We start from the raw sequence: 15,982 nt of genomic DNA on the forward strand, positions 1-15,982 counted from the left end.
CTATCATTGCTAATCTCTTCCTATGCTTAATTCAGGAATTAAAATTTCTTAAGAACTGTGTGTGTGCACACGCGCATGTGTGTGTAAACAACTCAAGCAGTTGGCTAAACTTACTTAATCTCTCATGTCAGATGATAGTAGTAAGAAGAAAAATGCACTGTTCCTCAGCACGTGACCTTTTGAACGTTACAAAGCGTACTGCTCTGAAACTGGGGCTCTCCTGAGTCAAACAGCTTTAAAGCCCTTCTATCTTCTAATACCCTTGCAGAACACAAATAGAGGACAGCACATGAATGAGAACTGGGAAGCCTGCTCCAGCACAAGCCGACCGTGGCTGAGTGAGCTCAGTGAGGAGGCACGTCACTGTCAGAGCAATGGGGTCCCATCCTGACACCGACACAGACAGAGGCTGCTGCAAGCTAGGACCCTCCAGCAATGCAAAGCCACTCAACCAGGATCCAGGACAAGCACTTACCATGATAATCCCCTTGGCTGGGTGGGCTGGTCAGGATAATCTTCATGCAACTGAAAGGCGTATAGTCGGTCCTCTTGCCTTCCTTTCCAAAGCTGTGACGGATGTTGTAAGAGTAACCTTTATCAAACTGAGAGAAGAGGAGAGAGAGAGAGAGAGAGAGAGAGAGAGAGAGAGAGAGAGAGAGAGAGAGAGAGAGAGAGAGACCAAGTCAGTCAACACAGTAGAATAGTAGCTAGGATCAAAGAGCTAGGTGACTCAAGTATTCTTGGATATGCATACTTTATGTGTCTCCTGGGTCTTTTATCACACAGACACACACACACACACACACACACACACACACAGTTTTTCTGTTACTGCCATTTGCACTTGTCTCTGCAGTGTATTAAACAGACTTTTTTTGGACACAATAGAAACCTCAGGTAGTAAACAGTTAAGGTTATAATCACCCTCCTACCCCCACCCCATCTTTAGTATCTAATGGGATCATTCCCAGGAATCCCAAGGATATTAGCATAGACAAGTCAATGTCCAATAGCTCACAACTGGGTGTAATATTTGTATCTAACTTATTACAGCCTCCCATCTACTTTAGATGATCCCTAAATTATTTATAACGAGTAATAGAATCTAAATGATAGAGGAATAGTGGTTACACTGTCATTGTTCAGGAATAATAGCAATGAAAAATGTTTGTACAAGGTTAGTACAGACAAGATTTTTCCCCCCCCCAAACACTTCAATGTCAGGCTCACTGAGTCTAAGGATGTAAAAGCCCAAAGCCACGGAGGGCCGGCTGCTTACTGGTTAATGACTAGAATAATCTTGCCTAAAACAACAATCAATTTGCCCTCCTCAATTTGATGTCAGAGAATACACCAGGTGGAAACCAGTTTAACCTCTCTGTCCTCCTCCTAAACTGTCCTTTAATTTCTACATCCTAACTCACTCTACTTGTGAAGTGCCTCTTAAAATATTTAATGCCATCCTCTGCATTCCACTCCAGAAAACAAGCTGTCAGCAAATGTCTGATGAGTGTATGGGTCACAGCAGTAGCCTCCCACCTGGCGTCCCTGCCTGGACGTTCATAAAACAAGCTAATGGGGTGGAAGGGGCTTCGGAATGAACAGGATATGAGGAGAAAAGGGGACTTAACAGTCATTGGAAGGCACTTAGGTACCACCAGGCATACTGTTAGGTGCTTTTAAACGTGCAATCCCATTTGATCATTTCAAATAACTGGTCCCCCTATGAGGGTACACAAGAAGAAATTGAAGTTCAAAGAAATGAAGCAGGGTAATATAACACAGACATTAAATAAATAGCAGAGTTGAAAAGCATGTGGGATTGAACAAGGCTGATTCCCAAACCCAAGTGCTTTCCATAATGCAGCTCTTCCCCAATAATAAGATATTCAAAAATCACAGGCTCCAATACGTCATTTTAGGCTGTAGCTTCTTTTCTTTCAATGACACTTCATCTTCCATACCTCAGTGGCATTTCCCTGTGCGTCCCTACCTCCTCGAGGATATTTCTCTTCACTGCACACTCGCTTGCCCGTGTTTAGCTTATGGCTTGCTAGCCTCTATTTGTACTGAGGTGATCAGTTGTTCCTGGGCTATCCAGCACTATTCCAGTATGCAAGAAAATGAACTCACTGCACAGGGAAGACTCCTTGGTCTACTATAGCATTCGAAAGGGAGTCACCCCATTGCCATGCTCCCAATAAGTGTTTCCAGTGACTGATGTTTGGTGATATTCTAATTCCTCATACATTTCTCACATAATTGTTTGGGTAAAACAATGAGAACAGTCAGGCATGGTGGCGCACATCTTTAATCCCAGCACTTGGAAGGCAGAGGCAGGCGGATCTCTGTAAGTTCGAGAACAACTAGGGCTGTTACACAGAAAAATCTTGTCTGAAAACAAACAAACAAAAAACTATGAGAACAAAAAGCCAAGTTTCTAAAATAACTAAACAGATGTCAGACCGCAAAAGCCTTTATATAATAGGAGGACAATCTTAGACTATGCCCTGCTTTTACTACTCAGCAATCTCAAAGCTTTCAAGAGGAAAGTCTCAGGAGCTCTAAGTGGTTCACAGAGCACATCATATGCTCTCCCACGCACCTAGGCAATACTTATGAAGTCTTGAGAAGCCACAGAGCACACATAACGAGTCATTTCCAAAGGGCAAAATCTTCAGTGTTCTGAATCTAACAGTCAGAGTAAAATGTCTATAAAAGGTCATACTTTATTTCCACGCTTCTTTAAATAAAATGCATATTCTGGAAAGCTTGGAAAAAAGAGTTCTTGAGCAAAATTACTAAGCATAACACTAAAAGCATTACATGGATAGAAGTAAAAAGTGTTATTTGGGGCTTATACATAGATGTGCCAATGGGCAACTGAAGACCTGAGTATCAGAACAGGTCTAAGTTTCATTAAGTGAGCACAGGGCACACCACTACAGCAGAGTTGTCGTTTGCTCCCCTTAATGGTCACTAGGAAAGTAACCCAGCAAGTACTGGGGTGTGGGAGACCCCAGGCTTTGCAGTTGGTACAAAGAGTATGATTTCAACTCTCGTCTTTCTTAATCCACACCACAGCCGAGGTTTCTTCCCTTAAGTTTACATCGAGACCCTGCCTATGCTTTGACTTGCTGGTGCTGTACGTGTTCTATAATACGGCCACATTCTCTCTCCTCTAGCAGTTCCTAAAGACAATCTGTTTACAGTGCTTTAGTTACTGCCCGGCTCTGGTTTTAATTTACCAACATTATGGTGCCACAACTTAGATCTGACTGCCATCAGGTCCCTTACTCATAAACCACCAATCCACCAATCCACCAATCCACACTGAACCGTTGTTTCCATGTGCACATGGGTGTGGATAACAGTCCACTGATGCACGACGAAGCCTGCTTAGATTCCTAAGATTCTGAGCACAAATGCCTATGGACTGGGTCCTCCCAATAAGCTCATCATGAACTGCAATCACTGAAAATGAAAAGTGCACTTAATAGCCCTAACCTACCAAATGTCCCCACTTAGCAGGGCACACCCCAGGGTGACAAGCTGTTGGCCTTTGACTGGGGGCTGACTGGGAACCACAGCTCGCTACCATGCCAGCTCCTTTGTGACACCAAACTGAAGGCGTCTAGAATTTCTCCTCAAGGATAATGCAATAATGACTTCTGAAAACATTTCCAAAAAGTAAATGCCCTCGGCTTCCGCTAGGTTAGTATCATCCTGTCTGTGGATTACCCACATTTGGCTTCTGTCCACTTTCCCCTCAGTGTCTCCCTATTGGGGAGGGGGGTCTGGTCACCTGGTCACTTTAGTCCATAGTATAGGGAAACAAGAAGGGTTTTCTGTCTTACAGCAGTAAGGACCATAGATATCTGTTTCCATAGATTCACTGTAAGCTACAGCCTGACTTGTAAACAGTACAGATTATAACACCCCAACACTTCCCAGTGAGAGGGATGAAAAGCTGAATGACGAAGTTCGCTAGCCTCAATGGGTGTAAAGGTTTAACTGAAAGATTCAAATACATCGTACAAAAAGGGTTATACGCTCAGATGCGTTAGTGTTTTTCTTTGCAATTAGAGCAGAGCATCAACTACCCACATAAACAGCACACACACGACTCACTGCAAAGGGGCTGCATATCAAATCCAGAGGCGTGATGCAATGCTTGAAGGAAGAAAATGTTTCTCCCTCCCCCTCTTAGTGGTGTTTTATAGGCCCCGCCCATGGTAGGAAACTTCATCTTGTAGATTATGATAAAGGGTCTGAATTAGAGCACTAAATCAAAGTGGTTGCCTTCTTGTAACCAAACAACAAATTATTGACAGACTGTGTTCTCAGCAACGCAGCAAGACGACTCTACCAAGGGAGGGCTATGTAAATTTCACTGTCTGGCTTCAGGTTATCTGCTGGTTTCTCAGCATCAGTGTGGTTTCTCATTAAGACACTGGATTTATGCTGCCATGCTAATCTTTGAAACACTCTACACCCAGGAGGCATGTAACACGAAAAGACACTAGGAAAATGCTTTTTTTCCCTTCAGTTTTACCACTCTAGGAACGTTTAAAGGAAACCATTATTCCATGATACAGGTGCTCTGGACACCATACTCTCTTTCATTCATAGGAATTTAATGTAAAATTAAAATGTCCATGGGTGAGTTGGTCAAACATGAACATGTCTAAATAACAGCCAGGGAAATGGCGCACTGGCTGCTGAATACAGACTCATATGCTGCAGTCTGTAGTGCATTAGTGAACAAACCACACACGCACGTCCTTCCCATTTCCTCGCTGACTTTCGCTTGTCTCTGTGATTCCAAGTTAGGGAAGTGCAGCCTCTGCATCTCACTCTTCAGCCTTCATGTTGTCGGTCCTTGGCTGACCAACCATCGCCCTCTGTAACAGTAAACAGTATCACATGGCTTCCCTACTGCTAGGATTATATGGCTGATAGAATTAAAGTATAACTATGGAACAGTTTGCCTACAGAAAACAAAAACCGATCCTGAAAGCCTACCGTGCGCAAGGTACCGGTCTAAGCCATATTCGTGTGCTAACTTCATTCAAGCCTTTCGGGCAGATACTATTTAGGATCTCCAAGCCATAGGTGGGGAAACTGGACTACAGCAAAATTAGTTAAGCAATTTTCCCAAAGTCAGCAGACAGCTGCTGTCTGATGGAGCAGAATCTGAACATAAGTACTCACTTATCCTCAAACATTATCTCTTGTTCACCAGACAAAATTGTCTACTTACTCTTTCATTATTCAGAAAAAGAAATAGAGGAAGAGGGATAATGAAAACCATGCTACTTCTCACTGACATTGCACAGCAGCAAAGAATGAGTTGTTACTCAGCACTAAAAACAAACAGACAAACAGACACCCCAGCTCTACCGTGTCAATCCTGGGCTTGATTCCGCTACACCCGTCAGGAGGCCTGGGACTTTGGGCAACTAACCTAACTTCTAGCTTTTTGAGATCCCAGCCCAATCTATAAAGTGAGATTTAAAACTGCTCTGTTCCCAGAGGATTATATCTCAGGGGAAATCAATCTTCAGGATGACCTGGGGAGGGCTCTTCGCAGAGGAATTCCGGAGGATAAATTCCGAAGTAAAGTATTAGCATAGCTGCTTTGAGAAGACCATTCTATTGCCAAACCTTCAAACGAGACACCAAGGGTAAAGGCTGCGCCACCAATATGCCCCCTCAGGTGACAGAGAGGGAAATGTGAGGGCGTGTCATCAGGGAGGGTTCTTGATGAAACAGCTGAACCCAGCGTGGAAGATGAGAATCGGAGATGGAGCAACACAACACCACCACAGATGCAAACAAAGGCGGACCATAAAGCATCTTAGAGACCTGGCTCATTTATAAGCTGAAGATTAAATACACAAACAAGGGGCAGTGTAGAGGGCCTGCTGAAGTGCACGGGTACGAACGGTGGCTAATTCTGTGTTTTAACTGGATTGTGGGTGCCCGGCAATTCTGCGTATGTTGGGTATTTTAACAGGCTGGGCAAAGCAGAGTTCCCTCCGCAATGTGAATGGGCATCTTCCTCTGTGTTAAAGCCTAAGCCAAACGTTAGCCAAGGACGGAATCTACCCTTTTCCCTCACAGCTTCCCTGGGGGGGCCACTGTCCTGCTCCTGTTACAACTGCCCTGGTTCTTGAGCCTATGGCTAAGCCTAACCCTCACCACTGGCCTTCCTGAGCCTCCGGCTGGTAGACAGCAGAGCCTAGTGTGTTTCCGTCTCTAATCACAAGATACAGCTCTCCACAACCACTCCTCCCTCTACACGCCAATCTCCCTGCACTGTGTGTGTTGCTGACCCTGTTTCTTTGTAGACTTCTGACCTACACAGTAGCACACAGCCACGGTTTGGAACAAGGGTTGGGGTTGTTCCGTTTTGCTTTAAATCAGCTAAAACAAAGGAATAAAGGACAAGTTCGGTGTAGGAAAAAAAAAAAAAAAAAAAAAAAACAGGTAATCGCTGCATATGATGGATAAGTGGAGATTTGTGTTTACGTATGTTTGTAAGTTTTCAGGTTAAAATTTTCAGAAATAAGCTATTATAATGAGCATTGATTAAAAGCAGCTACAGCATACATGAATGTCAGTTTAAAAAAGAAAATAAAAGTTAGGAATCTGTGTGCTAAATCAGGGACTGGCAAACTACAACCAGCGCATAAGTTGGATCCAGCTGGGCAACTGGCTCATGGGTAACAGAGTCACGTCCAATCACACAGGTCCCGCCCATGGTGGCTTCCTGCCATAGCCACAGAGTGGCTGCAACAGAAGCCAAAAAAAGCGACTGCCTGGCCTCTAAAGAAAGCCCACTAACTCTAGCTTAAATTCTGTATTTTCATGGTAGCCACACATTGGGAGAATCTCATCACAAGGGAGACAGGAGCCCATGGACCAAGAGTTCAAGGTCATTCTTTGCATTCCTAAGTGAGACCCTGTCTCAACTGGAAAATGACAATAATTTAGAGGCTTTAATGTTTTTGTGTTCTTTCACTTTAAACTTTACTGAGGATTTCTGCCTAATCTGGTTTCCTACAAACACAAACCCTCACCAAAAAAAGTTGGTTAGTTTCAAAATTTTCTCCTAACATGGACAAAATCATTCCATAGCTTCTAGGTTGTTATTAGCTAAACTGAGAGCTTATGTGAAAAAAAAAAAAAACAAAAAACAACAACAACAAAAAAAAAAAAAACAAACTCAAAACAGTAAAGAGATAGTAAAAAAATACCCAAAGAGGAAAATTTTTTTATTTTATTTTATTTCAAATTTCCCAACTTTCAGAAAATAACTGGAAGGAAAGAAAGCATCATCTGGTTTCAACACATTGCAACCAAGGGAGGGAGGAAACAGAGTAAACAAACACACACCCACAACACACACACACATTCTCACACCCACGCACACACTCTCTCTCACATACACTCACACACATACACAACACCCACACAGAAAACACAATACCTGCCCACACCCACACACATACACAAAACACACACAGACTCTCACATACACACTTAAACACACACAACATACGCATACATACACCCACACCTATATAACTCTCTCTCTCTCTCTCTCTCTCTCACACACACACACACACACACACACACAGGCTGCAATTTCCTTCCTGTTAAACTTGCAAAGAACACTGTAGACCTAGAAACCCTCTTTGACAGCCTTCAGCTTAACTTACATAACTTTGGATTATACCTGGGAGCTGACTAGCAAATTAGGGCCCAAGAAAAGCAAGATTGCAGAGGAAAACATAAGACATGGGTGAACTTAATATGCAAGTGTACTAGCTAAAGGGCATAATTAAAACAACATCACTCCTTTAAATCTACATAATTATGTCCCCAAGACATTCCCATTAGTATATTCTACTTTGTCACTAAACCGGAGTCTCATGTCCATGGTCAGGAAATAAACATAAAATTTTAAAGTTAAGTCAAATGTCTGCAGAACTCAATGGCTGAACTTTAGTTTTACAAAGTACTAAATAAAACCCACTGTTTACTTTAAAACAAATTCATTATCCGAATATAAGTGGGTGAGATTTTGACACAAATTTCTGAGGCAAAAGTAACTAGGCATGCTTGAGAGACTGGCTTTGGGTTTTTTTTTTTTTTTTTTTTTTTTTTTTCTGTTTTGAAGACAGAAGCTGCTTTCTCTGATACAAACTCAACTTGAAATGCCTGCTAGCCAGTATATCATTCACTGTGCACAGACAATTGACACTCGGTGATAAGCCTGAAGCACACTGTCAATCATTAAAAGCAAGGAATTATGACCAGTTATGTTTGGTACTGAGTGCACGTCATTATATTCTCACTATTGGCATTAGGGATATATCTAAGACATATAGGACAACTGTCCAATCAGAAGCTGCTATACTCAAACCAGCTGCACTAATGGGATGCTCTTATAGAACAGTCAATTGACTGTGCATCACGGAAATGATTACCTCGCTCAAAACTTGGGGCAGGATGCTGGAGAGAGTGTTATTGAAGGTTCTGTCCCAGGACTTGTAGGAATTACAATCCCCTTATAGGAAAAGGAATATCCTGTGGTGACCTTTCTACTTTTCTACTTCTATTGACAGTGATGAAGTCCTCTGAGACAGGAGCCCGAAATTCAGCTATGAAACTACCACAATGGTTTAGAGGACAGTGGTAGTGTAGACTAGCCCTGTGGCTGTAGGGACTGAAGGTACAGTAATTGTGTGGGTCAGCTATCTAGTTCCACAGCAAATACTTGAGATATCGGCTGACAGAAAGGCTTCTTTTGGCTTAAAGTTTGAAGGTTCCAGTCAGTGATGCACTTACTTATACATCCTGCATATGGGGCTTCAGTGAGGTCACCATCATAGGAAGCAACATGTGCTAGGCTCATGGCAACGCTGCCTCATGGCAACTAGGAAGCAATTGACCAAGAAGAGGGAAGGGTAGCTTCCCACTATCCCCTTCCAGGGCCTGAAGACTCCTGTTAACACGCCTTCAGTTTTCACCACCTCCCAATAGCAAGTGGGAGACCCTCTATCCAAAGAGAGCAGCGGAGCACATTTAAAGTTAAGTCAGGCCACTCTTGTGACTGCCAAGGTATAAAAGAAAGGGCGCAGCCTGAAAACATCAAGGATTCCATACGAACCCATCAAAACAATATAGTTGTCTTTCCCTGAGATGAACTGGGAAAGACGGGGATGATTTGCATCACAGACCAGGAGCTCAGGTTTAGAAACTTGAGATGATCTGTGAACTGCATTTATATGATTCAGAGCATAGGTAATAAATACACACTTAAATATTAGGGTCTAAGACTCAGGGAAAATGCTAGGCTGAATACATACAATTAGGAATTGCAAACATAAATAAATATAAAATGAATGAGAAGAGATCACCGTCTCAAGTAAATGCAGACATAACGATCTAGAACTAAGCCATGTCCCAGAAGCCTCAGATATCTGAGAAGTACACTGCTCTGCCCCAGAGACACTGAGCACCAGCGACATCTGTATAGTCTAAGATCTGCCCATCAAATGTCCTGACCCAGCTCTTCAGACCTTCATCACTCAGTAAACCTAGCTTTGCTACACATGAAAAACATGCCTTCTGTAAAGCCCATCAGAAGGGACCTTAAACTAAGTAGATCTTTAGATACACTTTTGAGAAAGGTACAACTTATTGATTAAAAGTCAAACAGCAAGAACATTGACATAAAGCCAAGGCAAGACTATGAATTCACTGCAACAAGGAAAACACCAACCTCCTTTGGACATTTGATACTGTAAAAAGCTCTGTGTCTCAAAGAATCTACCTTCCATTCCCCATTACAGATGACTGTAAAGCAATGAAGCCCACATGTAATTTCTCAGCACCCAGCAGGAATGCTTTCACCGACATTTAATAACAACCAGCTTCTACAAAGACTGAACATAAGAATCATCCACTTGAGTAATGATGTTACGTCTTTAACCAAAACACAGTTTAAAAGATCCTTTGTGATGTTACCAACAGCTTTTATAATAGAAGCATACCACGGTTCAGAAAACACTGTCTCCCAATTCTACGGGCTCACACAGGACCATCATTCAGGGCTCAATTCAAATGCTAACTTCCCCAGGAAGCCCTGAGTCCCCAGGGTGAATATACTATTTCATTCTTGAGCTTGCTCTCTTGCTGTTATTACCACATTGTACTTCACATTAAATGGGAACTTAAGGGCAAGCAATTTAGATTCTCTGCTAAATAGCAGACACTGTGAATAAGTGCTATAGGATGAATATTATCATACACGATCACCACGTAAATCCCATCATTGTCCTTACCCAAGGCAAAGGAACTGAAGTTGACAGCAGACTTACACAGATTCACACAGATTATAATGAGCAGATGAGTCTGAGCTCTGATTTGATTCCAAAGTATACAACCTCCCAACTATACTATGCTGCCATGAGAATCAAGCCCAGTTACCCAACTCAAGAGACTGTGTTTGTTAAGTTATAAAAAAAAAACATCTGAGTACTCAATAAATGTTACTTGAATACAAAATCAAAATGCCTGCACCTCTCAAAGAGCCTATAATTAACTGCAAGGTAATTCAAGAGTCATAACAAAATAAAAGACTTTGTATTCCATGTCCTTCGCATATTCATATTCTCTGTCCCCCCCTTCCTATCCCCTCCCCCTCCACCCTCACCCCCTTTTCCCCTCACCTGTCTTAGGCAGCCTAGTCTACCTGGATTTTTAACTAATGAATGAATTTATGTAACTTTCAGAAAAACAGATGCAAATTGAGATGCTCCTAGATTTTATATAAAGACAGAAATTATGTTTGCATATATTACATAAACATAAAACTAGGGAAACATGGGGATTAATAGGAGAGGAGGGTGAAAAATGGAAAAATAGGTTAAAGAGAGATACGTTCAACTTACAGTAAATACTTGCTTGAAACATCTTTAAGCAACAGCAACATAAGTCAGTGTGTGTATTTACATATATACAAACGTATACTGATGATTTTATAATAAATACATAAAAGTAATAGATAGTCTGTGAAGTCTCATAAGAAGCTACATCTTTCTTTCCCTAAGAGCACCAGGTACATTAACCAAACTGACCCTCCACCTAAAAGGTTAGACACAGGTCCATGTCACCGCCAGTCTAATCCAAAGGGACCCTGGCACGAATAGATGCCTGAAGTTGAAATCTTGGGTTAGGGTGAGTCACAGCTCAGTAGTAAAGGGCTCGCCTACCATGCGCAAGGTCATGAATTCAATCCCCAGAAGGTATAAATAAGTTAAAGGTACCTAATATTCATAAGTCCCTAAGTATGGGAAAGGGAATAGACGGGTGGAGGACGGGGGATTTGTGATGAGAGGATCAAGTGAGGAGAAGGAGGGAAGGGAGATGAGGGGAGAAATACAGGGGGAGACGGCTAGAAATAAGGGCTACTTGAGGAGTAGTATGGAAACCTAACCAGTAAAGCTTCCTAACTCATGTGATGAGTGCGCGCGCACGCGTGTGTGCGTGTGTGTGCATGCATGTGTGTGTGTGTCCGCGCGGGTGTAAGTGATATAATGGAATCACCAAACAATGAGGAAGACGGAGTCCTAAGTAGACATCACTTGTCACCAAATAAAGCTTCCAGGATCAGGATTGGTTTACATCTAATTGAGTTGTTGGCCAAAGGGGTCCAATGGGAACCCCCAAACGACCCAGGGTGTTGCCCAGACTACAGACTACTCTCCACAAATGGATGGCAAGCCCTCGTTACTGAAAACAACACCTAGACAACTCACTGAAAACGGAAAAGTCAAAATGGTGTCTTCACCACTATGTACTGGTGTCCGTGGGACAGGAAGGTATTCTGCATGCTACCAAAGGGCTTTTTGTTTTACTTTATCTTAATTTTTATTTATTTCTGCGTATTTTTCTCTTTTTACCTTTTTATACCCTTTCAGTATATGTCATGGCTCCTAGTTCAGTGTTTTTATGGGATTCCTGAGTATGTGTTGGAGTGGATCGCTGCATCTATATGCTTCTTATATTTTTCTTGGGCTCATTTCCATCTATTTGTTAGTTTTGTCCTATCTCAATGTAATTGCTTTTATCTTATTCTATTTGCTCTGTTTTCATTAACCCTTAGAAGCCTGTTTGTTTTCTAATGAGAGACAGAAAGAAGGTGGATCCAGAAGGGAGGGAGGCAGGGAGGACTGGGAGGAACAGAGGAGGGGAAACAGTCAGCAGGAGATATTTTTTGAGAAAAAAAAAAATATTTCAGTGACAGGAAGGGGAATAAAAAGAATTGAAAAATCATTTGACACAGAGAAACCCACAAGTTAGTGGCTTTGCCAGACATAGTATTCAATGGAATAGTGTTGGGGGAAAGTTACTAATACCTGATAGACTTATTCTAATACATTGTTTAACTCCATATAACTGTCGAGTTTCTTGATTGTTCCTAAAACAAGCCCTAGCTGCTGCAGTCAATTCGCGTTCTTGTATCAGGCTATCCAGGATCAGTGTTCTAAGCAGCACAGAGGAGATGGAGACAACCTTTCCCACACACACATCCCTATTATATTCTAAAACAGCAACACTCACTGTGCCCAGCACCTGGCATCAAGGACAGGATGGTATGCAGCAGCCTGAAGCCCCAACAGAAACGTCATTACCAAATAAGGTCTGTCCCAGGTGTGCCGGCCCCAGCTGGGAGCCACTGTGACTGCAGCCTGCTCTGCCTGCCTTGCTGGGAGAGGGAGAGCACAAGGCAGTTGTGCTGCCCATAGGCTACAAGCACAAAGGTAGAGCCCAACAAGCTTCATTCAGGGTGGCTGGCATCAAGGGCAAGGAGGTGTATGGGAGCCAACAGTCTGGAACTTGCTCGGAACCTGCTCCCAACACCCTGCCTCGCTCGCTGCAGCATCACCCTGACTCCGGGCAACAGCAGAATAAATGAGACGAGTCTAGGCAATGGTATGACATTTATGGTGTTTGCGAAACCAGAAAACTTGAACCAGACCAATGACTCGCGGTGATGAATATGTGCATGTAAAAGTGTTTGAGCACAAAACACGGTGTATGACATACTGCAGCATGCAGTGCCAATAGGACAGACAGACAGACAGACAGACATGCAACGGAGAAGCGGGGGGGGGGGGGGGACAGAGCAGTGTGCGATGGTGGTGACGGGAGTGAGAGGCTACAGCGCGTGGGGCAGCAGCCTGGAGCATGCGCACTCAGCTCCCAGACACGCGGCCCAGCCACACTACGGATAGAGTGTCTCTTCTATCCTACCTGGTGCTTTTTACATAGCTCTAGCACTGCAACCCTTCAGCCCTCGGAGAGCAGTCAGGTCCAGTGTGAACATTTCTGCAAGGTGACGGTGCCAAGAGCAGGACTTGGCGTGTCTGGATTACGTGGACCGCGGAGAGGATGCAAGCCTCAGATTCAGGGTGCCGGTTCACAAGAAGGCAAAAGCCTTTTGAAATTGTGTCCATGACCAGCGGAAAGTAGCAGATTAACCCACTGTAACAAATCAATAGAACACTTGCCCTCCCTTTGTTCAGTAAGTAGTGTGGTCAGCATGTCTCAGCAGGTACTGGGGATTGTTCCACAGCCCCACAATCAATCTCAGGCTGACCCACGGTTGTCCTCTCACTTCTACATGTGTGTGTGCTATGGCACATCCGACCACACACACACACACACACACACACACACAGTCTGATATACCAGAGACACGTTTTATACTGAGTCATGCTACCCTAAAATTTCCATTTTGAAGCCCTGGTCCCTAATGAGACTGTATTCCAAGAGAGTGCCTTTAAGAAGCAATTGAGTCTTTGCAGCTGTGACAGCAGCAGAGGCGCTCATACAGAGGAACCACCACATGAATAGGCCAGACCGCAAGCCACGGGGCCAGTCCACAGAGAGGCGAAATCTGCCAAAACCCTGATCTGAGTTTCCAGACTCCAGGACCAAGAGATATTAAGCTTCTGCTGCTTAAGCCACCAAACGTGGAATTTTGTTACAGCAGCCCTGGGAAGCTAATACACGACAACACATGATTATTTATATGAACATCCTTCATTCCTTATTAATCTATTTTCCAGAAGTAAATCAGGAAATAAACACAAACTTTTTTTCCTAGTAATAGAGAGAGCATGGCCTAAAAAGTGACAAAAACCACATTTCTAGACAAAATCTTATCATCTGAAATTAGTAGGAAAGGAGACCTGAGGGATGGGCCGAAGAACGTAAGAACACGATCTACAGGCTAAGACCGATTAAAAGCAGCTGCCGTTGAGAAGCTCAAACAGTCTGGAAGAAAGCATTTCAACAGCCTTTTCCTAACTTCAAATGGCAGAGTGTGTGTGTGTGTGTGTGTATGTGTGTGTGTGTGTGTGTGTGTACACTTATAGAAACACAACTCAGGAAGCAAATTCAGTCCGCTGAGAGCATGCTCATTTAAGAAGACACCTTTCCCAAGCTTTTGTTCGGCCCCTGCTAGATTAACATGTGAATTCCTTTTTTATAAACTAAGACACAAGCATCTTTTATCCTTTTCAGCTGAGTTTCAGTACACATTTTCGAAACCCATCTTCTAGTTCCACGCTAACAAAATGTCATTTGCTGTTGATTTGCCTTTTCAGCGTTACCTTGTCTGGATCCATCTTTCCTCTGACAAACTCTTGCTTCCAGAACTGCAATGCCTGTTCCAGAGTTAGGCCGATGCCCTTCAGGAACAGGCCATACTGCATCCGGCCTCCGTGACGAAGATGGTGATTTTCCCTCAAAGCCTTATGCAACTGACGCATGCAAGGTGGGAAGGATTTGGTAGAAAGCTACCAGGAAAAAAGAAAAAAAAAAGCAAGTTTAGGGGTTGGTGAAGATATACTAGATCCCCATTATATCTGATGTGATTGTAAATATGATTTAAAAAGGATAGAGAACTTAAACCATAGAAAGCACTGCTGTATTACCGAGACTGCAAACGAGACTGTCTTATTATTTTATATTGATTAAAAATCAACTGGAAACACTTTAAACATAGCAGATTATATAATAATAATGCTAGTTCCCATACTTCGCTTTTTATGTTTTTCTTTAGATGGCTAGTAATACAATATTAGTTGCAAGAAATAACACAAAGGGACGTCATGTCCCAGCTTTCCTCAAATACAAAGTCTTGCAAGACAGGCAAGCTCAGCACCGACAGGTCCCATGCTTCCTCAGGTTCCCACATTTGTACATACATTTCTGTGTACACTTGTCATCATGTGGAGGCTCAGACTGCCACCACCAGGGAATACAGAATGTCAGGATGCAGAATGAGTTCATCACCACAAGATCCTGATTTCCTGTCTGCATCCGTTTAGTGCTCAAGTCTCTGCCTCCCCAGTGCTGGGATTGCAGGCCCACACCACCACAGGCAGCTTTTTATGTGGATGCCAGGGACCCAAACGCAGGTGCTCGTGCGCAGCAAGTGTATCACCGTCTCCAGCCACCTCACCAACCGCTCTTACCGTCTCCAGCCACCTCAGCATCCCCTTCCCCTGACTGAGGCACCTCACCACCCTCCTCTGTTTAATCTCTGCTAGCCGCACCCCGCTCCACCCCCCACCTCCCTCAGTTCTAACATTTGGAAACAGCCAATCTGTTCATTTCTGTGACTTTGTCATTTCAAGAGAATCAACTAACCAAAATCACACAGTATGCCGTGTGTGAGGACTGGCTTGTTGCTAGCTCCTCACCCTCGGTTCGAGGCTCTCCTGTGAGAACTCAGGGAAGGGCAATGACCAGGAGCAATGTGCGGCACAAGTCAAATGTCGTCGAAGCCCAGTGGGGGTTAAGATTTGATTTGTCACTGCACCAACAACTGGTTTTCTTTCCCCATGGCTGAGCCATGCTTGCAGAGCCTCGCTCTGCTGACGCTGTCTGCTGT

The 15,982-nt window shown here is 43.4% G+C and overlaps 1 protein-coding gene across 1 annotated transcript in view; it reads right to left on the reverse strand.

Moving 5' to 3' along the window:
- Nucleotides 1–15,982, reverse strand: part of Prim2 (DNA primase subunit 2) — a 141,896-nt gene that overhangs the window by 22,778 nt on the left and 103,136 nt on the right. The window contains exons 10-11 of the mRNA XM_051204451.1: nt 14,697–14,882; nt 476–602 (exon numbers count right to left, since the gene is read on the reverse strand). Coding sequence (XP_051060408.1) covers nt 476–602; nt 14,697–14,882 — 313 coding nt within the window. The remainder of the gene's footprint in view (nt 1–475; nt 603–14,696; nt 14,883–15,982) is intronic.

This window comes from Phodopus roborovskii, unplaced genomic scaffold (assembly GCF_943737965.1).
Source record: "Phodopus roborovskii unplaced genomic scaffold, PHOROB, whole genome shotgun sequence".
NCBI classification, from domain to species: Eukaryota; Metazoa; Chordata; class Mammalia; order Rodentia; family Cricetidae; genus Phodopus; species Phodopus roborovskii.